Source organism: Oncorhynchus mykiss, chromosome 3 (genome assembly GCF_013265735.2).
Source record: "Oncorhynchus mykiss isolate Arlee chromosome 3, USDA_OmykA_1.1, whole genome shotgun sequence".
NCBI classification, from domain to species: Eukaryota; Metazoa; Chordata; class Actinopteri; order Salmoniformes; family Salmonidae; genus Oncorhynchus; species Oncorhynchus mykiss.
This window is the reverse complement of record NC_048567.1, coordinates 21708249-21733051: the sequence shown is the minus strand read 5'-3', so window position 1 is coordinate 21733051 and position 24803 is coordinate 21708249. Positions and strand designations below refer to the sequence as shown.

The window sequence follows — 24803 nt, the reverse complement described above, 5'->3', positions numbered from 1 at the left end:
TAAACGAAAGGGAATTCATCAAAAAGGCAAACGGATAAATTACGTTTATTTTGTATAAAATATATAACTCTTGTACAGGTATTATTACCATTCATATTTCCCATATTGTGCCATACATGCACAACTCAGGGAACTGGGAAAAAAAGTATACAAAATATGTACATTCCTGGACTAAAACCCAATTTTTCAATGCTGATACCGATACCGATTATTGGAGGACCAAAAAAGCCAATACCGATTAATCGGCCGATTTTTAAAAATGTATTTGTAATAATGACAATTACAACAATACTGAATGAACACTTGCTTTAACTTAATATAATACATCAATAAAATAAATTTAGCCTCAAATAATGAAACATGTTCAATTTGGTTTAAATAATGCAAAAACAAAGTGTTGGAGAAGAAAGTAAAAGTGCAATATGTGCTATGTAAGAAAGCTAACGTTTCAGTTCCTTGCTCAGAACATGAGAAAGCTGGTGGTTCCTTTTAACATGAGTCTTCAATATTCCCAGGTTAGAAGTTTTAGGTTGTAGTTATTATAGGAATTATAGGACTATTTCCCACTATACCATTTGTATTTCATTAACCTTTGACTATTGGATGTTCTTATAGGCACTTTAGTATTGCCAGCGTAACAGTATAGCTTCCGTCCCTCTCCTCGCTCCTCCCTGGGCTCGAACCAGCAACACAACGACAACAGCCACCATCGAGACTGGATCCCCTGAGCTGACAAGGTGAAAATCTGTCGTTCTGCCCCTGAACGAGGCAGTTAACCCACCGTTCCTAGGCCGTCATTGAAAATAAGAATGTGTTCTTAACTGACTTGCCTAGTTAAATAAAGGTATATAAAAAATATGAAAAATCGGCAACCAAAAATACCAATTTCCAATTGTTATGAAAACTTGAAATCAGTCCTAATTAATCGGTCTTTTCGATTAATCGGTCAACCTCTAACTTAACTTTTGCCACACTAAGAGACTGTGTTCCCTAGTCCCTCAGTAGTGCATTTGAGTGATAAGACAAAGGGTGTATTTATTTCAATAAATTAGTGATGTACACAGTGCTCAATGTTTAAAATTGGTTATGGTAAACTTGAAAAGCTGCCATCTTTCGAGCTGCTGGTGTTGCTTCCGCTCAGGTGATTCTGATATGAGTTTATTAAGTGTTCATATGCCCTCAATGTTGCTTCCAGATTTCACTAGCCTTGAACTGGTTTCTGGAATAGTTTATATGTGGTATGAATATACTGCAGTCACAAATATCCTCTCTGCTCCTCTCCTTTGAAGTGTCTGAACTTGGTTCTGTCCTTTTTGGGTTGGTTCTGTGTGCTCCTTGTCTGTGACTGTGTGCTGTTCAGTGGTCATAGTTTCGTCCTCTAAGTTGACCTGGCAGGCAGCGGTGCGGAACAGGCGCAACAGGTCCCGAAACCGCCGAGACACCTGGACAAGAGAGAGAGGTAAAGTAGTCAGTGGACTAGGGTTCATTTTACAAGCCAAGACTTTTCAACAAGTGCATTACTGTTGGATCTTTATAGTTTGGTTACAAAAAACAACCTTCACCTCATTGAGTGTCTTATCGCCAAGTTGGGTGGAAATTGCCTGGAAAGTACTCTGATTGGCACCTTGCTGCTGACAGGTGGTTAGAATGACACGGTCAGCCTCCCTGTAACCCAAAGAGGATTATCACTCTTTAACAAAAACATTTAAAAAAATTAAACAAAGATCAAACATTTTCAGGCTCGTCTTTCTCATCTTGTCCAGAGTATGACCTTCTCCCCACTGGCAGTGAGGGAGATGTTTTTGGCACACACGGAGATCAGAAGAGGGGTTGGGACAAGGCTGCAGGGGGTTCTCCATCTCCCCACTAAAGGGTGTTGGGAGGCCATCAGACACCCCCGAGCCTTCTCCATCCCCCTTACTCCTCTTCGGTGAGGGGCTGTGTTCTCTCCCCCCATCCTTATCCTCCTCGTCATCCTCCTCTTCCTTCTCCTCAGGGATGGAGAGTGAGCCTTCCTCAGGACCCTCCCATGAAGGAGCTCCTTGCTCTTCTGAAAAGCATAATGGTTGTTTATCTGCAACGTGTAAAAGAGTTTAAAGGGGGCTGAACTTCCTGATTTGGCTCTAATATTTTTGGCTTGTTCAGAAATGCAGCAGCCATGACTGAAGCCAAACGAGAGTTGTCCAACCGGCCTTTACCACCACAGACCACTTGTATGGCGCTGTGTAGGCGAGCGGTTTGCTGACTGTACACAATTCCTGGTAGCTGAAAATGTTCAATTTCTTCCATGGCCTGCATACTCACCAGACATGTCACCCATTGAGCATATTTGGGATGCTCTGGATCGACGTGTACAACAGTGTGTTCCTGTTCCCACCAATATCCAGCCACTTCACACAGCATTGAAGAATGAGACAACATTCCACAGGCCACAATCAACAGCCTGAATAACTCTATGTGAAGGAGATGTGTGGCTCTGCATCAGGCAAATGGTGATCACACCAGATACTAACTGGTTCTGACCCACACCCCTACTTTAAAAAAAAGGTATCTATGACCAACAGATGCATATCTGTATTCCCAGTCATGTGAAATCCATAAATTAGGGCCTAAATGTTTTTTCATTTGACTGATTTCCTTTCCCTATAACTCAGTAAAATCCTTAATTGTTGCACGTTGCATTTATATTTCTGTTCAGTATAGATAACTTGACCAGGTCTTGTGTCTTGAAGTCGTCTAGACTAGCTAGTGCTAGCCAACTTATTTCGCTATTTAACTTCAGCCGGCTGTTGTGCGACCGTGGCAAAATGGGTTTGACATTGATTAGCTTCTCTGGGGCTTCTCTGGGACAGTCAATGAATTACACAATGGAAATGGGACAATATTTTTACATTGCACATCTTTTAGTTGTCTCATTAAATGCTTCCAATATTTGTATATGCAATTCTAAAATGCATAGTTGGTTTATGTTTTTAAGTCATAGACATTTGGCAGCATTGACAAACATTTTGTCCATGTACATTGTCATTTACTGATGGTACCCAACTAGCCCCATAGAGATATTGAATGTCAAACCAAATTGACCATAGGCATTAAAATCAGGTTGCGTGCAGCTGCGCTCCGAACTGATGATTACTTGGGTGCTGCCAGCTGTGGGCAGGATTGAAATAAACCCAACCCAAGGAAAACAGTACCCTTCATTCCGTGACATACAATTATTTCCTATCATCTTGCAAATCTCAGTTTAGGACAAGACTGACTTCATGAGTCTTATCGATGCCACAATGCCGTTTTCAAAACGAGAAGTTGCTTTTTAGGGGCAGTCGCTCATTAACGTTTGGCATTCTATAGGCAACAATGTATTTTCAGCCATATTACTTATGTAGATCGGTTTTGCTTTTGACCAAATAATGACAACAACCTTAATTCATGCAGCATTGGTAGTGCAATTCTTACCAGAATGTGGACTGTTGACCCCACTGTCGACTTCAGCATCCACCTCTTGCTCTTCCTCTCTCTCCTCCCCCCCGCCTGTCTCAGTGTGGAGATTGGCTGTGGGGTCGGTTGCCGTGGGGTACAAGGTGTCAAGGCTCTTCATCACCCTGGGGACGCCATCGGAAGCCTGAGAGAAGACTGCATGTCACAATCTGTCATCTCCATAACTCTCACTCATTTTATTCACAGTTTAGAACAACAAAACACTAGACTACGGAGGCTACCTTGTTGCCGTGGCAGCGAGAGCATCCTTTCATCTTGAGTCTGCGAAGCTTGGCATCATGGCTGGCACCATGACAGAGGCAGAAGCAGTCCTTTTCTGGCCAATCACACTCCTGTGAAGGAAGACAACCAGCCAAATCAGAATCATAATTGCAAATGCAATTAGAAATCAACAAACTACACAGTTCACATTTCCTCAAACCTTGTAGATGCCATGAGATCCCATCTTCCTCCTCCGACTGCGACCTGTCATTGGTGGAATATCTTCTTACTCTAGATCAGGGAGGGTCACTTCTTCAAAACCACCACTTGCCCCTCCCCCCGACCCCAAGCCAACACCCTCATCTCCGTCTATTCCGCCCCCTGCCTCCTCTGGCCAACAAGCCTCCTCAAACTGCCCTGGACGGGCTGGGGGTGGGCGGAGCTCGTCAAAAAATACCCAGAATTCCCTGCGTATGGGCACGTTGCAAGTGCGTGTGGCCTTTCAGGAGGGAGGACATCTGTGCTTTAAGCTGTAGAAAACAGGTGGATTCCAATGGTGATTTAACTTTGGTTTACTGTGGTGACAACTAATGTAAATGGTGTAGAATACTGACATACCTCCTCTATACTGGCAGGACTGAGGCCAGGTCCCCCCTGCAGAGCACGTACGATTTTCTGGTAGTGAGACAGGTTTCCCCCAAAACTAATCTCCAGCTGCCTCAGGAAGCGTTGACTCCGCTCAAATGCCTGCTGCTCCTCAAACTGGACAGGACATAAAACATCCCAAAGTCGAAGAGTATTAATGGCTTTTTCAGCAGTGAGAACTTTGCAGATTCACTACAATGTGTTAGGCTACAAGACAAATAATCATTTTTGTTCAACATAATTATATATGAACGCTCTGTTACATTGGGCCTGATACTTAATAAGCACCTATAAAAATATCCAATACGAAGTGATAAGCGGATGTGATGTCATCCTTACCAGGCCACACTCCAAAGCCTGCTCCGGGAGGAGGAAGGCCGCAAAGTCTCTGAGGAGGTCTGGCCATTCCCCCAGGACAGGACGGAGCTGGGAGAAGAGCTCCACTGCGCTTGGTACGGATGAGGTAGCGACACATGAGCTGATAGGGGAGCTCTGTCTGGCTGAAGTGCTTCAGCCCCAGTACATTGAGTATGGAACAAAAATCCACATTGTGAGTAAATATCTAGTCTTTAGTCAAACATTCAACCATGCAAGGAAGAATTTGATGCTTGGTTGTAGCAGTAAAGATGACATAGACCCTCATAGTTCCAACTATGTCGGTGAACGGTCTTTGAATGGGTTTGAGAGAGAGAGACCCTCTCTTTTCAACACGGGTTAACACACATTTAAGTGTTTATATTTAGCTTAATACTGAGCAGGCATCACTGACATAAAATACTCACGTTAGGCATAGCTATTTTTGACCAGGGACTGTGTGTAAATAAGGATTGTTTTTGAACAGATTGCTGTTGTTTGTGAACATGAGCTCCTGTGGAGTTTGTCTCCCCACACAGGACGTGCTGCATGTGTAAATGTGTGTGTGTGCACGTACCTGTCCTCTCGGTGTGTGTAGAAGTTGTTCTTGGTGCGCGGAGGGTGCAGTGCGGGGTCCAGGCTGCAGTGGGGCAGGAGCTCTGGATAGAGGAAGACGGAGCAGGTGGTGAGCAGCCAGGCCGTCTTAGCAGGCAGCAGAGGGTATGTACGCACTGCAGGGACAACCAAACACTTACACACAATCAAGCAATTCACAAACCCACCCTCTGATACATAGATAACACAAAACAGCTACACACAGGTTATTGATACCATCTTTAGTACATACAATTCAGATTCTCACGTCTTTACATATGAACTACACACACACACACCAGACCTCCCTGTTCATTACCATTGTTAGAGCGTGTTTGAGGCCTGGCAGGGGGGGTTGGAGAAAGAGCGGATGGCGAGACAGAGCTCTCCTGCTCCTGGACCAGAGACAGTGCCCCCTGAAGGTTTCAAGCCCTGAAAATGCTGCTGAAGCCTGGGTCCCGGACTGACCTGATCGCCTCCTCGTGCTGGGTAAACGCCTGGAGCTTCTCCTGGGTGGAAGGCACACAGAGACTAGGACTTGAGAAGGGTATATATAGATAGAGCGAGCCTCAGTAACTCACCAGGTATTGTTTGGTGGTGTGGGCCTTGTGGTGCAGGGCCTCCACAGGGCTGCACAGCAGGTTCACCTGGGTCAGCAGCTGTATGTGCTGAACAGACAGACAAAACAGGCAAGGAAGGGGGGGGGGGGGGGGGTCTGTGAGTCTACCAGTAAAAAATAATTAACATTATTGGTGTCAATAATAAAGCAACTTGAAAAATCTAAATGTTGTATTCCACCAACTTCAGTTCCTCAATTAGGTTTTACAAGCGGGCCAACCTACCTGTTGGACTTGCTTCCGCAGCTGGAGTTTCTGGGCGTGGTCGAGCGCGGGGCAGCACCATGGGGGGTGATACTGTGACGACGGGGGTGGAGCGGCCAGGAGTCTCCTGGAGAGCTCTCCGCTGCTGCAGAACCTTCATCTGCTCCCTCACAGTACGCTGCCTCTGTCAGCATGTTAGCCAGTGGCTCCTGAAACCTGCAGAGGTCAGAGGGCAGGGGTCAGGAAGGGGAATAATAATCATATTGATGACATAATAATAATACATTCCATTTTTATAGCACTTTATTGCATTAATCATCGGAGTGCTTTAAAGCATAAAAAAAAGACAAGCAATTTAGAAAAACATAATTCATGAGATGGAAGGTCCTGAGAGGGTGGGGAAAGTTCATGGCTTGAGTGGTCATCAGAGGAAGATGGTCGTAAGGGGAGAGCAAGAAAATATGGCAGGCAGGCAGCACTGAGTCATCAAGGTGTCTCACTGTCCCTCCCGTCTGTGTGGCTTCTCCTTAGTAGGGATCGGATTAAGTTTTGAGCTCAGCTACTGCAGTTCATGGACTCCATAGTAACGTTAGGTGTAGCTAGCTAGCTACGCCTTCACTACTACCAAAATGAAGTACCCATTGGATGAATCTAAGACAGAAAGCACACCACATTTCAATAACAATTTAAGAGTAGCCTTGTAGGGAGGATTCCTCCCTTTGATCCTCATCACTGCAAACCGTCTTGCTTTCAGACTTATCTCCATCCCAAACCTCTGGACACTGACTGGCATTTGAATACAGTCATTTAGCAGACTTTATCCCCAAAAATATCAGTATATGTGGCCCATGTGGGAGATGAGACCGAAGAGACTTGACTGGAATTATCCTGAACAAAAATATAAAAACTCAACATTTTACTGAGTTACAGTTCATAGAAGGAAATCAGTAAATTTAAATTAATTAATTCTGCCCTAATCTATGGATTGCACATGACTTGGCAGGGGCACAGCTATGGGTGAGAATAGGCCCACCCACTGGGGAGCCAGGCCCAGCCAATCAGAATACATTGTCCCCCACAAAATGGCTTTATTACAGACAGAAATACTCCTCAGTTTCATCAGTTGTACAGATGGCTGGTCTCAGCAGGTGAAGAAGCCAGATGTTGAGGTCCTGGGCTGGCATGATTATACGTAGTCTGCGGTTGTGAGGCAGGTTGGTCGTACTGCCAAATTCTCCAAAACAACGTTGGAGGCAGCTTATGGTAGAGAAATTAACATGCCAATTGCACGCTCCCTCAAAACTTGAGACATCTGTGGCATTGAATTGTGTGGCAAAACGGAACATTTTAGAGTGGCCTTTTATTGTCCCCAACACAAGATGCACCCGTGTAATGATCATGCTATTTAATCAGCTTCTTGAAATGCCACACCGGTCAGGTGGATGGATTATGTTGCAAAGGAGAAATGTTCACTAACAGGGATGTAAACAAATTTGTGCAGAAAATTTAGAAATAATTTTTGTGCATATGGAACATTTCTGGGATGTTTTATTTCAGCTCATGAAACATGGGACCAACACTTCACATGTTGTGTTTTTATGTTTGTTCAGTAGGTTTGGATTATGCAATATTCTTCTTAAAATGCTCTAGTCTACACAATGGGATCTGACTGAGGTTCTTTGCGTAGCTATACGTACTTTTGTGCACTGAACTTTTGGAACGTGACGAAAGCGTAGCTCCGCTTGTGTAGACTGAAATCACAGTGGAGACTTAACCCTCTCTACCCACTTCTTATCCTCCTCTACTTTCCCTAATGTTGCTGAGTCATTAGTGGTAGCACTGTCAAAGTGCCCTGACTCCATAGTGTGGAAAAACCTGTCTGTCTCTCCCCACGTCATACTGCCTCGGTAACATTTAGAGACACCCATTACAGCCAGGACCAGGACACAGTGACGCAAACGCGTGTGCGCGTGCGTGGACAGTTGCTGGAAGGAAGTAAAGCTCTCTCTGCTCCTGTCAGTTCAGAGACGTGGCCTGAAAACGGCACGTCGCACACACAGAGATCTCTCAACAGACGTCACAGTTCAAACATCAAAGTAGGCACATGTGCCAACCAGCTACTGAACACCTGGTGCACTGGGAGTGTGTGTGAGACACAAAGTTAGTTTGTTAGCGGTGTGTGTCTTCTGTTACTAAGTGTGAGTTGCTGTAGCTCCAATGTGAGTCCTGTGTGTTACTGTGGATTCTAGCTCTACTGTGAGTTCTGTGTGTTAGTGTGGATTGTAGCTCTACTGTGAGTCCTGTGTGTTAGTGTGGATTGTAGCTCTACTGTGAGTCCTGTGTGTTAGTGTGGATTGTAACTCTACTGTGAGTCCTGTGTGTTAGTGTGGATTGTAGCTCTACTGTGAGTCCTGTGTGTTAGTGTGGATTGTAGCTCTGCTGTGAGTCCTGTGTGTTAGTGTGGATTGTAGCTCTGCTGTGAGTCCTGTGTGTTAGTGTGGATTGTAGCTCTACTGTGAGTCCTGTGTGTTAGTGTGGATTGTAGCTCTACTGTGAGTCCTGTGTGTTAGTGTGGATTGTAGCTCTACTGTGAGTCCTGTGTGTTAGTGTGGATTGTAGCTCTACTGTGAGTCCTGTGTGTTAGTGTGGATTGTAACTCTACTGTGAGTCCTGTGTGTTAGTGTGGATTGTAGCTCTACTGTGAGTCCTGTGTGTTAGTGTGGATTGTAGCTCTACTGTGAGTTCTGTCCACCTCCTGACACTTCTGAGGAAGAGAAAACACCAGAGCATTTCTCTGCCTCCCTACCCAAGCAGATACAGCACCCCTCTGCTGCTCTGTCCCGAAGGGAGGACTGTGTGTGTGTGTACGTAATTCCTAGAATGTCATAGATGGATAGGCTCAAACGCATGAGTGGCTGCAGTCACGTATCCTGCAGTTGTTCATAACACATACGACAAATGGCCAATTTGGCCCACCAACCAGAACAAAGTCAACAAGAGGACCGTATTTGTAGAAAAAAGGAAGCAAGGGTGAGCTAAACAGTCACACATTCACATCCATTAAGGTCTGAGATAGATAGCACTGTTGACTCGAGGAGGACCAGGAAGCAATGGATTATTTGGCTCATAATGCTATTATTATTTTTATTTTTCTCGTCACAAGTACAGTGACAAGAAAGTTACAGCAAATTCTAGTTGCTTCCTCTTGTTGTTTGCTCCACATTAAAAGCTCTATATCATTATTAATATGAGGTACTGGGTTGGTGGACCAACTCAGTGACCTTGTGGTTAGTGTCCACCCTAAGATCGGAATGTTGGGAATTCGATCCCCAGCCAAGTCATACCAAAGACTGTAAAAATGGGAACCAATGAGCGTCTGCTTGGCACTCAGCATTAAGGAGATAGATTGGGGGTAAGGCCCTGCGATAGACATCCTGTCCAGGGGGTCTACTTGTACATCAAGCTGCCTCATGCTACAGAAACAGGAGATCTGCTCCTACAAGCTGTTCCGGTTCAAGGCTACTTACTTACTGGGTTGGCGGTACACTTTTTGAAAGCCCTTTCTTTCTCGAGAGAAATAGGGAAAGGGTCAGGGTAGAATCATACCGAATGGCTTGTGGAATGTTGAATTGCTGAGCGCTCAGGGGTGGAGCAGCTTCCTCCCTCTCTTCATCTTCTTCGTGCCCATCGTCATCCTGCCCATTCACTATTAGCTCATCATCCTGGAACTGAAGGGGTAAAAAGAGTGAGATTCAGAAAGAGAGATTGTTTTTTAAAGAAAGAGACTTGCAGATATGATCCCATAATCCTCCTCACTGTCTCGAAAAGCGAAGCGGGGGAGACAAACAGGAGCAGAGCAGTGGGGGAAAGGTCAAAATTAGCAAAACATGACAGAGCAAACAAACAGAGAGCAATTAAACCAGCTACACACACCTCCCGTAAAACATGTACACACACACAGGTTAAATGCAGCTCCATCTGTCTTCTACTGCCTGCTTGACACTTGTCAGTGTTTGGAGGAGTGCCAACTTTTTTGTGCATTTCACTAATAAAGTATTTGCTCCTAGAAAAAATGAATCCATGGCCCATTTTTGAAAATGATGTGTTCCTTATTAAGCAACAGCGTAAAATCCTGTTGCATCGGTTTCTACATGGTTGGACTATTCCATTTCAATAGTACACTGCCCATCCTTGAACCCTCCTTCATTAACCCTTTCTTTGAATCTTAACCGTCATTCTCCATATCAGATGTCATGAGGCCCTGCAGCCACTTGCTCCAGTCGCGGTCCTCCAGGGCCAAGCTGTAGTCGTACATGTCAGGCGTGATGTCAGGGGCATGTAGCTCCGCCTCCAGCTTGCCCAGAGGCACGTTCCTCAGGGTCCGTTTGGAGCAGATACGACATGCCACAAGGCTAGACCCTACACCTCCAGTCAAAGGCTGGAAACAGATAGATGGAACCAATGAAGAAAGAGATTCACATTGAACTTTGGTCCTGATATGGCTGAATAGTGTCCTGATAAGAATCCGGTGATTTCCTGGTATAGCTGAATAGTCTGCTAGTATTCATGGGTTGCACATTTCGTCACAATATTGTTTTGAACGTTCTCTTGAGGACTGATGCCCGAATGAACGTTCTACTCAATGCATTGTCATTAGTGGTGATGGTGATTTAATCAAAAGTGCATTACAGTGGCTTGAAAACACAGTGACAATTCAAAAGGAGGCAAATAATGAATAGGAAAACCTTTTGTCATAATTGTGATGTCGCCAGATTGACTTTAGATGCAGTATAACTTTAGCTAGCTAGCCATGATTGAGGGGACAGCACTGAATTTTAGCTGGCTATTTTTGACAAACTTTGCTAGCTAATGGAATCATGGCCCTCTCTCTAAAGTGAGTTTGACGACATTATGATGGAAAAGTTTTTTTCAACTCATTATTTTCTACTTTAGCACTGTCATCCTATTTCCAAGCCACTGTAGTGTAATTAGCCCCTGTCCAAAATGACTTGGCATCAGTCAGGCACATATTTGGCGGAGGCGTCTGTAGAAAGTTCATAACAATAGCAACGAAGTGAATAAGTGATGGAAGTGCAACCCATTAATAGTTTAACAGTTTCAATACCTGGAAGGTTTCAGTGCAGATGGGGCTGAGTTCCAGCTCTTCCTCCACTGCGTGAAGCTTCTCCAGGAAGGTGCAGACTTGGGCCCTGAGAGGCCGGGCGGGGCCAGTGGAGGATGGGGGCCCAGTAGGAACAGTCTCCACCCTCAGATGTCTGGGCTGCCATGGCTTCTAAACATAAACCAAGACCAACATTACAGTAAACTCTTACTCATCCAGTGCACATTGTAAACATTAACTCAGTCAGTTAACTCTGACCCTGTATATATTAGGTTTACTTACTTATTTCTATTTCTCGTGTGTTTTTGTTCTACCTTATGTTTTCTTTAGTATTACATTTTTATTGATTACTGCATTGTTCGATTAAGAGCTGTCAAGAAAGGCATTTCACTGTACCTGTGACAAGAAATTTAAATAATAATAGCATTATTTTCCCCCCAATCATTTCAATAACTTTCAAACAAAGGCCAAATGCAGAGGTGCAGTGTGTTACCTGTCTGGGACTGTCAAATCTGTCCTCTTCACACTCAGAGTGTCCAGGGGTCCTGGGCCGCGCCCCTCGGGCACAGCATGGCGATGAGCCTGCGATGTCCACGTCGCTCCAAAATGACAATGTCACAGGCATGACATCGTAGTCACATAGCACACCCTTTTGACTGATTGAACAAAATTTATTGACTAACGGAGCAGAGATGAAGCTCTTCTTCACCTCCTCTGCAGTCTCATCCTCTTTATCAAGGCAGTACTCTTCATCAGAGGAGTCGTCCTCGTCTTCCAGAGGGATGTCTACAAACTGGGGGGGCTGGGGAGAGGAAGCAGGGAGTGAGATGAGAGGGAAAGAGCGAAACAGAGAGACAAAGCAACAGAGACTACACACAACAGTGAGGAGTAATAAAATATTTGACATGACTCTAGCAGTTTGTGTGACAGGGACATACCTTCACTTCAAGGGCCCTTTTGATAGGAGAAATATTCCAGGTGGGGATGCTCTGCAAGGGAAGAGGAAGCCGCTTTAGACTATTGAGATGAATCCAGGAAAAAATATTAAGAGGTAGCTAGCTAGCTGCAAGTTGTGTTACTAGAAACCCACCACCCCTTTTTCTACCCCCTCCTTCAGTCTGGAGCGGGTCATCTTGGGCTCCTGAGGGAAGCAAATAGAAGGTAAAAACATTGAATTCAGGCAGAGAGAGAAACCTTTATAAACTTGCAAGTGATATCAGCAACCAATTTCTGAGTTGTACTGTCAGTAGAACTTGCTGTAAGTTGACGCTCACAAATAGGGCTAGGTCCTGCATCTCCTGGATGGCTGCTTTCGTCATGGCCACTACATGCTCGTTGGTTATCACTTCCTGAGGGCAACATTCACAGGTGTCAGTCAAAACTTTTCAACACTAACATTAGTAACATTAGTACTTAGCATTAACCCCTCTTTTGACCGGATTGAGACTCCAGGTAATTCACATGGAGGATGGTCCGGACGTTGACGGAGGTCAAGTTGTGTTGCTGTGACTTCCTCTCCAGATCCAGCTGCTCAAACTCATCCTCATCGCTGTCACTCGATGAATCTTCCAATTACCTTTTTCCAGCCACGGAGTGTCCCTCTTCCTGCCCATTGTCTTAAGTGCTCTTCATTTTCGAGCTGCTCTTCCTCGTTGTCAGCCTCTGGCCCCCACAATCCTCTCCATCTTCAGACGGAAGTAAGTAATCAAAACAGAAACCCAATTCTCATACACTAGAAATCTGATCCAGTGTTTCCAAAATGGTGGGTACGTTCACTTCCTATAGAGCAGGTATGAGCAACTCATCATAAGGGTCTGCAGTGGCTCACAGGGTTGATTACCAACATCCATACCCACACACACACGCAGTCAGAGCCAGGCCTAGACTTTTGGGGGCCCTACGTGAAATTGTTGGGAGCAAAACCTTTTAGCGGTCCCCCTCTTGACAGCGGAGAGAGCTAATTTCCTGCAATTCCACACATTTTGCCAAGGGGTTTAGAAAGCAAGTTTGCTGCAATTCTACATATTTTGTCATGGGACGAAGAGAAGATTTAGCAATTTAATAACTAATTTCATGCAAATGTAAAAAAAATAAATGCCATGGGGCAGAGAGAGAATAACTGCAGCTTTACAGCTAATTCCTCCTCTTCTGCCTCGGAGGGGCTGGGATATAGCTGACAAACATCCCCATTCTTAAGCTGGCCTGCAGCAGACACAAAACTAAGATTTAACAATGAGATAGATGATCACATTCCCACCACTGAAGCATGTAAAACCAATTAAATGCCCTTGCACACAAACTCCCATATCCATTCATATCTCAGCAACACACACTGTGTTACTTGTCATCCCTCTCTCTTTTCCATTACCCCTTCCTTTTCTCATCCCTCCGTACATGAAGCAATGGTCCTCTGCTTGAACCTGGGAGAGTGTCCCCTGGGACCGTCATCCCAAAGCCCTTTCCCTTAGCAGGGGTGGAAATTGAGATATGTCTGTTAACAGAGAGAGTGCAGAGTGGACCACCATTGGAGATCTGGGGGGCATAGATTGTCTCATCCCTCTTTAAGGCTTTAGAACTCAAGGGCTGTAATTCTGGGGTGCTCGATTTGCGTTTCTGGGCTTTCATGCTTCGAGGCCTGAAAGAACACAACAGTTTAACGTTACAGTTACATGAGCGGGGGCTAACGTCAACAGACAGTAAAATGTACTTTGTCATAGAATAAGCCAATAGGATGAAATATTTGCTGTTGTTACTAGCTAGACAAAATGTATATAGCCGAGTGAAACAGCTAACGTATGTGTCCCATGTGTGCAATTCAAGCTACTATCTAGCTAGCTGTTATTATCTAGCAGGCTGGTGGTGCCACTTTCTCGGTTGCAGTACAACAAGCACAACCAAGTCAACACAGCTATAGAAAACGTTTCTTATTAGCTAAAATAATCGTATGATACAAGTCACACTAATGACCCTGAAGTTGTTGTTTTGGTAGCTAGCTTGTGTTGTTTTTATTAACTTGCTGACAAACGACGTATATTTGGCAACAAGTAACCTTGTGTGTTTGTGTGTCTCAAAAATGGACGCCCGACTTTTCTATGTCGACAGTACATTGACCTTTTAAATTTAGTAACTTTATTGGTGTCACTTACCCACAAATCTGCATTTGGTGCAATGAAAATCTAACGAGCTAAGTAAATCTCTAAATAATTTACAGCGCCCTTTCCCGCGTGTCACAGATAAATCCATCCCCAATTAATTTCCCCATAGTATTAGAGATCCTACCTCAGGTACAGTGGGCCTGCTATCAGCAGTGAAAGGGTAGACTATTCAATTCACGTTGATACAGCAGCCTACAGTAAATGTTTGTGTTATTAATCACACACACGATCTTTCAAGTTGATTCACCAGGTTGTTTTCTAACAGTTGTGGTTTTAATAGATGGAGCAAACATTGACAATTGCACGTACGCACACAGATTATTTATTATATTATTTGTCGTGTTTTTTGTAAAAAAAAAACATTTTTTAAAAACGAAACAAACAAAATAACACAAAAAAAACTATATTTATATGATTTATTTAGAGGGATCTGGATAGTCTTGCACCTTGATACCTGAAACAAACCATATGACAGCAAAGCTGCGAGCTACTAGGAATGGACGCTCCCAAAGACTATTATATACGCACCTCCATTATGATGCATCGTTCCAGAATATTTGGAAAAGCACCAACACAGAATATGAATATGGAATAAACATAGCTACGGATCAAACCTAAAATAACTGTTTTATCAACCAACTTTATTTGAAAGCAATTTCTACATATAAATGCCTGAAATGGAAACTGTGAGTATTATTATTATTTGTATTCTTTACAATAAACAAGTTTAAGCTACTTTTATCCTAAAATGTTAGTCAAAGTGGACTGGTTTTGCCTGTTAAAAAAAGTGCTTTAAAATGTTCAGTACTGGTCAAAGTTCCTTCTAAATCAAGATATTAATGTATTTAGTGTAAATTCAACTTGTTTGTAAACTCCAAATATTCTCTCGCTCTCCAATTTACAGATATCCATAGCATACAAGTCAGGGAACCCCAGGCTCCAAAGTGACAGAGGCCTAGAGGTCAAGTCTCTGGTATCCAGGGGTAACAGCAAAGCAACACCTCCATCAAAGGGAAAAGCCGCTCACAGGGCTACTGCTGACCTGTACCACACCCCAAAGTCCCAAAAGGCTAAAGTCCTATATGAGTCCATCTTGCTTGTTGACTCCAGCAACCGCAATGAAATCAGGATGATCCTGAGGATGATTGGCTTCCCCCTGACAGAGAAGCAGCTGAATAACATAAACAAACAAGAAATTAAATTATTGGAAGATATCAAAAATAAAGACATTAAAAGAAAGGAGCTGAAAAAGAAATGGAGCCAGCTGCAGAGGCCTAAATGGATCCTCAAGCTTATCAAGCTGCGACAGGGGACAAAACCCGTCCGTGGCAGCAGCGGACTGAAGACAACAGCCAGCCATAGTGAAGGGGGCTCTGCCCATACATCAGATAAGGCGACAAGCAACAAGGGGCAAAAGAGAACAGCCAGCCATATGAAAGGAGAAAGCAGCTGTACCTTAGAGGCATCTAGAAGGGGACAGAAGAGATCAGCCAGCCAGATGGAACAAGTAGAACTCAACTCATTCATACGCTTCTTCAATATCCCTCCCAACCAGAAGAAGTTGAGAGTCACTGATATTTACTCATATGTATTTGCACCCAGCCACATAGCCGATCACACATATGCACGCAAGAATAGTTCCTAACATAAAGATTGCAACAATATAAAGTTGGTAAAATAAAATGTGACATAACAGTCATCAGTCAGTGTGTTTTGGTTCACTATTCTTAGCAACAACAGCCAGAGAAAGCTACCCTTTGGACATGTAATTGAGTCATGTAACCATTCTAGAGCTATACTGCAGATAAAATCTTCAACACTTGACTTGACTGAAAGTTTTTTTTAAAGTCTATATTTAATTTCTTAATACTATATACATGGGAACATATTTTAATTTCTCCTACTATATATTAGGAGAAAAAAGTACTTCTCCCCAGTCACTAAATACTGTAGCTAGTCTCACTAGAGTCTCTAGACAGATGGATTACCTCCCACAATCTTACAATGTTCCAGCACAGTGCTGGTGCCCTAGCTAGGTCTGGGATTTCCGAGGCTACAAAATAGATATAACCCAGTTATGTTTTGTTTGTGCTCTATAAACCATCCTCCTCAGTGCATTTCATAAAAATGTAAATTGTGAAACATTTCAAAAGTAATACTTTTTTAGATAAGACTGTACTAAATATAATCACGTCACCAAATAACTGATTAAAACACACTATTTTGCATATAAGGTCTACAGTAGCCTCAGCACTCTGAGGGTAGCACCATGGTGTAGCTGGAGGATAGCTAGCTTCCGTCCTCCTCTGGGTACATTGACATCAATACAAAACCTAGGAAACTAATGGTTCTCACCCCCTTCCATAGACTTACACAGTAATTATGACAACTTCCGGAGGACATCCTCCAGCCTATCAGAGCTCTTGCAGCATGAACTGATATGTTGTCCACCCAATCAAAGGGTCAGATAATTATAGTACTCAAAGCATAAACTACAGCTTGCACTGCAGTGTATAAAATGTGGTGAGTAGTTGAAATACAATAGTTGAACAGTCAAACATTTTATTTCTTCCAAAATGAAGGAGAAGCAAGAGAGAAATAGAGAGTCATTTTTTTTCACTTTCAGTTTCACTGACTTAGCTAGCAAATGCAGCTAGCTAGTTTAGCCTACTGAAACACCCTGCTCAAACAGAGGGATGCTTTGTTAGCTATCTGACAATGACTTTCCAACTCAAGACTGGAACTCTTCCAAGTGTAGGGATTACAAGTTTATTGCCACCGGGGCCGCCAATGTAACTTCTTATTGACTGTACACTAACGTCACTGCAAGATTGTAGTGGGTTTACTAACGCGTTAATTCTATTAGCTATGCTGACTATGATGTTACTTTAGCTAATGTGGTGACAACGATGTAGGCTTTGTGTAGCGGTTTGTCTTGGAAAGTTTTTTTAACCCGGGCACATACAGCTGATGTGTTGTGCATTGAAGTCCACAAGCGAAGGGAAGAGAAGGAATGCAATGTGTCTGTTATGAGAGTGAATTGTGTTTATGTGTGATCAGTGGTGTATTCCTTCCGTCGATTCTGTTGAAAAAAAAGTTTAAGCGGAAGCAAATGGAACAAAGCGGGGATAAACAAACATTGTTTGCAGCTGTTGGACTAATGATTACACCCTATATCAGGCAAGAGTGTGCAAGGCGGTATTGTCATCTCAAAGTCTGTCTCTCAACCTGTGTGCACCTATGTTGTAAACTTCATTCATAGGCTAGGTTATAGCAACCTCATGATGGGTATAGGGAAAATTTGAGTATCATGTAGTAGCCTAAACCTATCTTTCTTATATTGAACTGGGTGAATGAAATATGAATGAGAGTCATCCAATATGCTGTAATAGAAATAAGGCCATGCTCATATAAAATGTTTTTGTCCTCCCTCATCTTAAACGGCACTGACCGCCACTGCTTTTAGCCATAGTATAATAATTGTTTATGACAGTGTCATTGATGATTTGAATGCACAGAGGTGCTTATAAAGTTAACCTCAGTATGGCAAGGGCATCTGTTGGCCAACCCTGTGAGCGGAGTTCAGTTGTTGACTGACTGAAAAATACAGCTTATTGACGTCAGTAAGTAGGTGATAGTTCCTGAGAACCAATGATGCATGTGGTATACCTGTAATTTAAATATATGGGCACTGCTTTATCTATCACTTCAGAAGCATATCTCTCCGAGAAATTGGACACTCCTTCATTACATATCTAGTCTGCAGTCGAATATGGTCCTAAAGTTTTACACTAAATCAATAGCAAAAGATTATCAGGTGTAAAACAATAAGCTACAGTAGGCTAACAGTGAGGTCTACTGGCTTCGTTAACGCCTTCTGCATGTGCGTAAAAGTGGATGTGCGTAAAAGTTGATTTGCGTAAAAGTAATCGGATTCCATTCCGACATCGAAAATGTCAACGCAACTGCGACTCCAACCGACCCAGACGGCTGCAAAGACAAAAAAATATATATATTTTGAGGACATGGTGAGGACACCTGACCGCATCCCAAAGTTTACCATTCCGCCCCTGGGACAGGCACGATGTCTGCAAACTCCAAGGGACCGGGAAGGATGTGCGCTGCTCTACCCACGTCGCAATACAATTCCACTGTTGCCGCGCTCCACATCTGTCTTCTGTCGAGCACTGAGTCACGTCGGTCCTCTCCAGGAGCATCAATACATGGCAAGAGAACATTTGGTGGATCCAACGACACGGGCGGCAATGTCTCTTCCGCATTTACCCAAAATCACAACGCCATTTGGCTTCCTGACTCTGGGTGAAAGCCCCTGCGTCCGAAGAAGACAGTCATTGTTTTTTTAAAGATGACTTGACGCAGTCTTGCATGATCAACGGGACACAATGGGCCAGCACGCCCTCGTCGACTAAAAATCATACCCAACGCCATCTATCAGATTTTTTTTAAACATCCCTGGCGCGAGGATAGCTCACTCCTTTTCGTACAACGCTGCGTCAACTCACCGTTGCGCCTCACGTCAGTCAGAAAACTATCGATATTCTGAGCATCTCTGTCTGGACACTGATCATTCCGGACCTCTGCCACTTTGTTCCCCGGGGAATGGACAAATAAAGCGACTATTCAAGAACCGCCTGGCTTCAGTTCGGGCGATGTACAAAGTTGTGCACTGGTTGAGTAAGTTGCCCTTGATGTGCCAGAAATGAATGTATTAAAAATAAAATGTACCTTGTCTATTTCAGTTTTACCCCAATAAATGACAGTTGAAATTAATCAACCAACAAGCAAGATAAATTAAATAGAGTAAAATAAAGTTTAGTACCACATTTCAACGCTACAATAGAAACAGTTATGTATATTGTCTTCTTCACTCAAGCACTTGATGTTACCGAGACCAAACACATACTTCACAGGCTTCAAGACACATTAAATAACGGCTACATTACCTTATGATGGGTGACAGGTTACAGTTTAAGGCTTATTCTTATATCCACCCGTGGGCTCTGATCTAAGGGAAAGGGTTACATTTGATCCTTGGGGAGAGAGAGAGAGATTAGTCAGAGATGATTGACTGAGAAAGAGAAAAGAAGGACAGGGACAGGGAGAAAGAACCCTAAACTACAGTATTGCTCATTTTGTCTAGGCTGCTCTGGATTATAGGAGGGTTTAATGAAGTAATCTAAAGATATTTGATAATAGTGAAAGTGGGGATCAGATATAGTTTAAATGAGATTCGGTAAGTGATTAAAAGGTTTGGTGGAGAAAAAGTACCTGTTAAAAACTTGTAAAGGTGGCTGCTTTTTTTTACCCTCCTCTCACACATGCTCTGAATAGTGAATACACTTACATACACCCCACCACTGATAGGGACACACAGAAATAAAACAGCCACTAATACACATACCATATTTACTGATTCAAACCGAAAAACACAAGGTGAAAATATATGTCAACAGGCTGATATATGAGGTCTTACAGACAGTATTGATCTGTTCAACACTTCTCAACAGATGAACACTGTTGGCTTGAGACGCAAAAAACAATACCATTCTCCATGACTCTCAAACTCAAAGGTTACTGTGAACACCAAACCAAAATATGGAACTTTATACACATCTAACCCAGAATTCCTTTAAACTCATCTACCCCAGAATTCATTTTGTCCTTTCGACATGGTTTGTTATTGCAAAGTTATAGAGGTTCTCAGTGTGAACCCTTTTTAAGAGTTCCCTGGTGACCTCTTCATTTTATTCCAGGGGTGTTTTCAGAGTAACAGTTCAGACAAATCCATTCAGGAAATCAGGAGCCAGTGTGTGTCCAGCGGTCAATCCACAATTTTCATAAAGCTATCCTCTGTCAAGAGCCTGTCTTTCCAGCAGAAATGGTTACCTTTCTTCAATTACTGTTGAATACAGGTAAAATAAAAGAAACACCAACATAAAGTCTCTTAAAGACTTGTAAAGGTGGCTTAAAGACTTGTAGAGCCAGAACAGCTTCAAGTTACCTTGGCATAAATTCTACAAGTGTCTGGAACTCTTTTGTAGGGATGCTACATTCTTCCATGAGAAATTCCATAATTTGATGTTTTGGGGTGGAAAACGCACCAGAATATCCCCTAAGTATTCAATTGGATCAAGATCTGGTGACAGACAGCCATGACATATGGTTTACACCGTTTTCATTCTTATCAAACCATTCAGTGACCACTCGTGCCCTGTGGATGGGGGCATTGTCATCCTATGGGGGAGCGTAGCCAAAATAATAGTCTGCCCAGCATTTTGTATATGACCCTAAGCATGAAGGGATGTTAATTGCTTAATTAACTCACGAACCACACCTGTGCTTTCAATATACTTTGTATCCCCCATTTACTCAAGTGTTTCCATTATTTTGTCTGTTACATGTAATGTTCAAAATCATGCCACTTTCAATGGGTATGATGTAAGCTCAGCTGCATATTTTTACTAACAACAATAATGCATTACACTGAATCTGATTAGACAGATTGAGAGGCAATTGTACACTTCAGTGAGAATAATGAAACTGTATACGGTGCCGAAGAAGTGGGACGCTTGACTTTATTTCACCAGAGTAAGAGGATGTATCTATCTTAAGTGCATTTCTGTGAATTGCCCTTTAGGCAATAGAAAAATAATCTATTGAGAAATAAACAACATCTGTATTGTACAAAATAATAAGACTGATATGACTGTAAATAGACAAATCATATACAGTGATGAGACATTAGACACACCCACCCACCCACATATATAAAGCAAGTCATTTTAACTCCAGAGTAGGCTCAGTGATTGTGGTTGGGGTCTGAGGATACATGTCACAAACACTAATGTGGAAATGAATCAAATGATAAATCCCAGACCCAAAGTTTGAACGTCATTTCCATGTCATTTCAACCCCCAAAATGTATGTGATGATGTTGAATCAACGTGGGAATCTGATTGGATTTGCAAAAAAGTCATCAACGTACAGGCATTTAGTCTTTTTTTCTGAATCCAATGTTAATTTCACGTTGAATTAGTTGACAACTCAACCAAATTTAAATCAAAACTAGACGTTGAACTGACTTCTGTGCCCAGTGGGATACTATGTACTCATAAAATACATTAATTCAAAAAACAGTTACATAATGTGACCACCAGGTAGCAATATCCACAACTTCCTGTAAAGGTCTGTTTGTGAATCTTTTTTTTTTTTACCGATCTAAATACCATCAGTGTTGCATCCAAAACCTTCAACATCGAAATATAACTGGAAAAACATATACACAGAACATCACACACACACTCTCAGAGCATGTAGCTTTCTATATATCCTTAGAATCTAGATGTTCAAGTGCAGGAGGGCTGAAGTGAAGAAAGTTCTCTACATCCTCCTTCTTCCACATCTACCTCCCCAATCCCCACCTCATTCATTCACCAGGCCTCTTCATTTGTTTACTTGCTCCAGAACATCAGTCAGTGGTTCCCATTATTTGCTCACATTTTCCTCCACCATTTCTTCCTTCATGACCTTCCTCCCTCCTTGGCTTGTCCCCTTAGCTCGTTGACTCATTGCTCTTGCTCTCTCCCAGTAGCCAGTAGGTGGTCATTTTCCCTTTCCCCTTCATCGCCACATCTCCTCTCAGCTCCAGCTGGAAGCAGTTGAACTCCTGCAGGACGTCACGTGTGGCCGCAGACACATGGATCTTCAGCGCTGTGCGGGAGAGAAGGTGAGGGGAGCAATCCTTAATTAGTCAATTAACTATTATAGAGATATGAAAACCAGCAGAACTTTGGAACTTGAGTCCCAGATTTAAAACCCACATGTTGTATGACTACTGTGGCTTACCTTCACCATTGGACTCCAGTCGTGAAGAGGTGTTGACTGTGTCTCCAAACAGACAGTACCGTGGCATCTTCAGCCCCACCACTCCTGCACACACAGGGCCTGAATATAGAGTGCAGTGAATTGGTCAATCACACAACTGAAATTGGAATATCATCACTGTGTCTGTTAGTATGTGAACGTCACGTGCCGCTCACCGCTGTGGATGCCAATGCGTAGTTTGAGCTGCTGGTCAGGCCGGTGGCGGATTTTGAAGGTGCGTACAGCGTTGAGCAGAGCCAGGGCCATGCGGGCGATCTCTCGGCCGTGTAGCTTCCCGTTCCTCACCGGCAGGCCAGACACCACCATGTAGGCATCGCCGATGGTCTCCACCTGGGGGCGCCACAGAAAAGGCAGGGGCAGGGATGTCAGTGTGTCCTAATGGAGGATCTCAATAGAGGCTTCATCTCCTCTTTTCCTTTCCTTCATCTGCACATTGATGAGAAATATAATGTTACCTTGTAAACATCAAAGTTGTCAATGATGGCATCAAAACAGGTGTAGAGGTCATTGAGCAGGGTCACAACCTAAAGAGGCAAACATTTTTTAGAGCAGAATGGGAATTGTTGGGTTTGACTATGGCCTCCCTTGTAAAGTCCATCTTTGTAACTTGTCACACCTGTGTGAGTCGTGTCACAATGTGATTGTACTTTCTCACCTGCATAGGTGTGCTCTCAGCTGATATGGCTGTGAAGCCCACAATGTCACTGAAGTAGATGGTGACTGAATCAAAGGCCTCGGCCTGCACCGTCTCCCCTCTCTTTAGCTGCTCCGCCACTGAACTGCAGGTACAGACAGTAACATTAGGCACTGTGTGTGTGTGTGTGTGTATAGTATTGACTCAGTGTGTGTGTTTGTGTAGCAGAGACTCACTGTGGTAGTATCTGGTAGAGCAGGGCCTCAGCCTTGCGTTTCTCATCGTGGTAGGCCTGGGTTCTCTCCTCCACCAGCTCCTCCAGGTTGTTAGCATACTGCTCCATACGGGACAGCAGGTTATCCAGGATGTTAGTGCTGCACTCCCTACACACACACACACGCAAACACACACACACACACACACACACACACACACACACACACACACACACACACACACACACACACACACACACACACACACACACACACACACACACACACACACACACACACACACACACATATATATATATATACAGTACCAGTATAAAGTTTGGACACACCTACTCATTCAAAGGCTTTTCTTTATTTGACTATTTTCTACATTGTAGAATAATAGTGAAGACATCAAAACTATGAAATAACACATATGGAATCATGTAGTAACCAAAAAAGTGTTAAACAAATCAAAAATCAACATATTTTATATTTGAGATTCTTCAAAGTAGCCACCCTTTGCCTTGATGATTTTTAAGAATATAAAATATAAAGGATATTTTGATTTGTTTAACACTTTTTTTGGTTACTACATGATTCTACAATGTAGAAAATAGTATAAAAAAAAAATACAAAAAACTTGAATGAATAGGTGGGTCCAAACTTTTGACAGGTACTGGAGTCTTACTCCTTTTTTGGAGTGGAGACGCACAGACATTAATGACATCATGGAACACAAACTCTCCCCACTTCCACACCCTACACCCACCTGTTCTGTTTGCGTAGCAGAAGTTTGATGTGGTTGAACTCTGGCCTCTCGGTGGGCTCCTCTGCCCAGCAGCGCTGCATGAGTTGTCCCAGCTCCTGGCTGTGGATCTGAGGGTTGACAGCAGGCCGCAGGCACGGCCACTCACCCAGAGCCACCCGATCCATGATTTCTAGAGGAAGAAGGGGGAGTGTACAAAACATTACGCTCTTTACATGTCATAGACTGACCAGGTGAATCCCTTATTAACGTCACTTGTTGAATCCACTTCAATCAGTATAGATGGGGGGCGACAGATTAAAGAAGGATTTTTAAGCCTTGAAACAATTGAGACATGGATTGTGTATGTGTGCTATTCAGAGGGTGAATGGGCAAGACAAAATATTTTAGTGCCTTTGAACGGGGTGCCAGGAGTAGGTGCCAGGAGCCCCGGTTTGTGTCAAGGATTGCAACACTACTGGGTTTTTCACGCTCAACAGTTTCCCATGTGTATCAAGAATGGTACACCACCCAAAAGACATCCAGCCAACTTGACACAACTGTGGGAAGAATTGGAGTCAACATGGGCCAGCATCCCTGTGGAATGCTTTCGACACCTTGTAGAGTCCAAGCTCCGACAAATTGAGGCTGTTCTGTGGGCAAAAGTGTGTGTGTGTGGGGGGCGTGTAACTCAATATTAGGAAGGAATTCTTAATGTTTTCTACAGTCAGTGTAGACAGCATTCCTATAGATGGTGAAATGCACTGCTCAAAAAAATAAAGGGAACACTTAAACAACACAATGTAACTCCAAGTCAATCACACTTCTGTGAAATCAAACTGTCCACTTAGGAAGCAACACTGATTTACAATAAATTTCACATACTGTTGTGCAAATGGAATAGACAACAG

At 43.2% G+C, this 24803-nt stretch overlaps 2 protein-coding genes and 1 pseudogene across 2 annotated transcripts in view; 1 reads left to right on the top strand and 2 right to left on the bottom strand.

The window, feature by feature from the left end:
* Positions 1-29: 29 nt before the first annotated feature.
* Positions 30-12807, bottom strand: LOC110503897 (annotated as a pseudogene).
* A 1913-nt stretch (positions 12808-14720) lies between these two features.
* On the top strand, positions 14721-16199 carry LOC118944502. The gene is made up of 2 exons (XM_036964163.1): positions 14721-15076; positions 15295-16199. The coding sequence occupies exons 1-2, from the start codon at positions 15059-15061 to the stop codon at positions 16033-16035; spliced, it is 759 nt and encodes a 252-aa protein (XP_036820058.1). The 5' UTR covers positions 14721-15058; the 3' UTR covers positions 16036-16199.
* Positions 16200-19803: 3604 nt separating this feature from the next.
* Positions 19804-24803, bottom strand: part of LOC100136306 (atrial natriuretic peptide receptor 1) — a 63808-nt gene continuing 58808 nt past the window's right edge. Inside the window, exons 16-22 of the mRNA XM_036971924.1 lie at positions 23917-24085; positions 23166-23312; positions 22951-23074; positions 22751-22819; positions 22451-22625; positions 22257-22355; positions 19804-22121 (exon numbers count right to left, since the gene is read on the bottom strand). Of these exons, the coding sequence (XP_036827819.1) occupies positions 21964-22121; positions 22257-22355; positions 22451-22625; positions 22751-22819; positions 22951-23074; positions 23166-23312; positions 23917-24085 (941 nt within the window). The 3' untranslated portion in view covers positions 19804-21963. The remainder of the gene's footprint in view (positions 22122-22256; positions 22356-22450; positions 22626-22750; positions 22820-22950; positions 23075-23165; positions 23313-23916; positions 24086-24803) is intronic.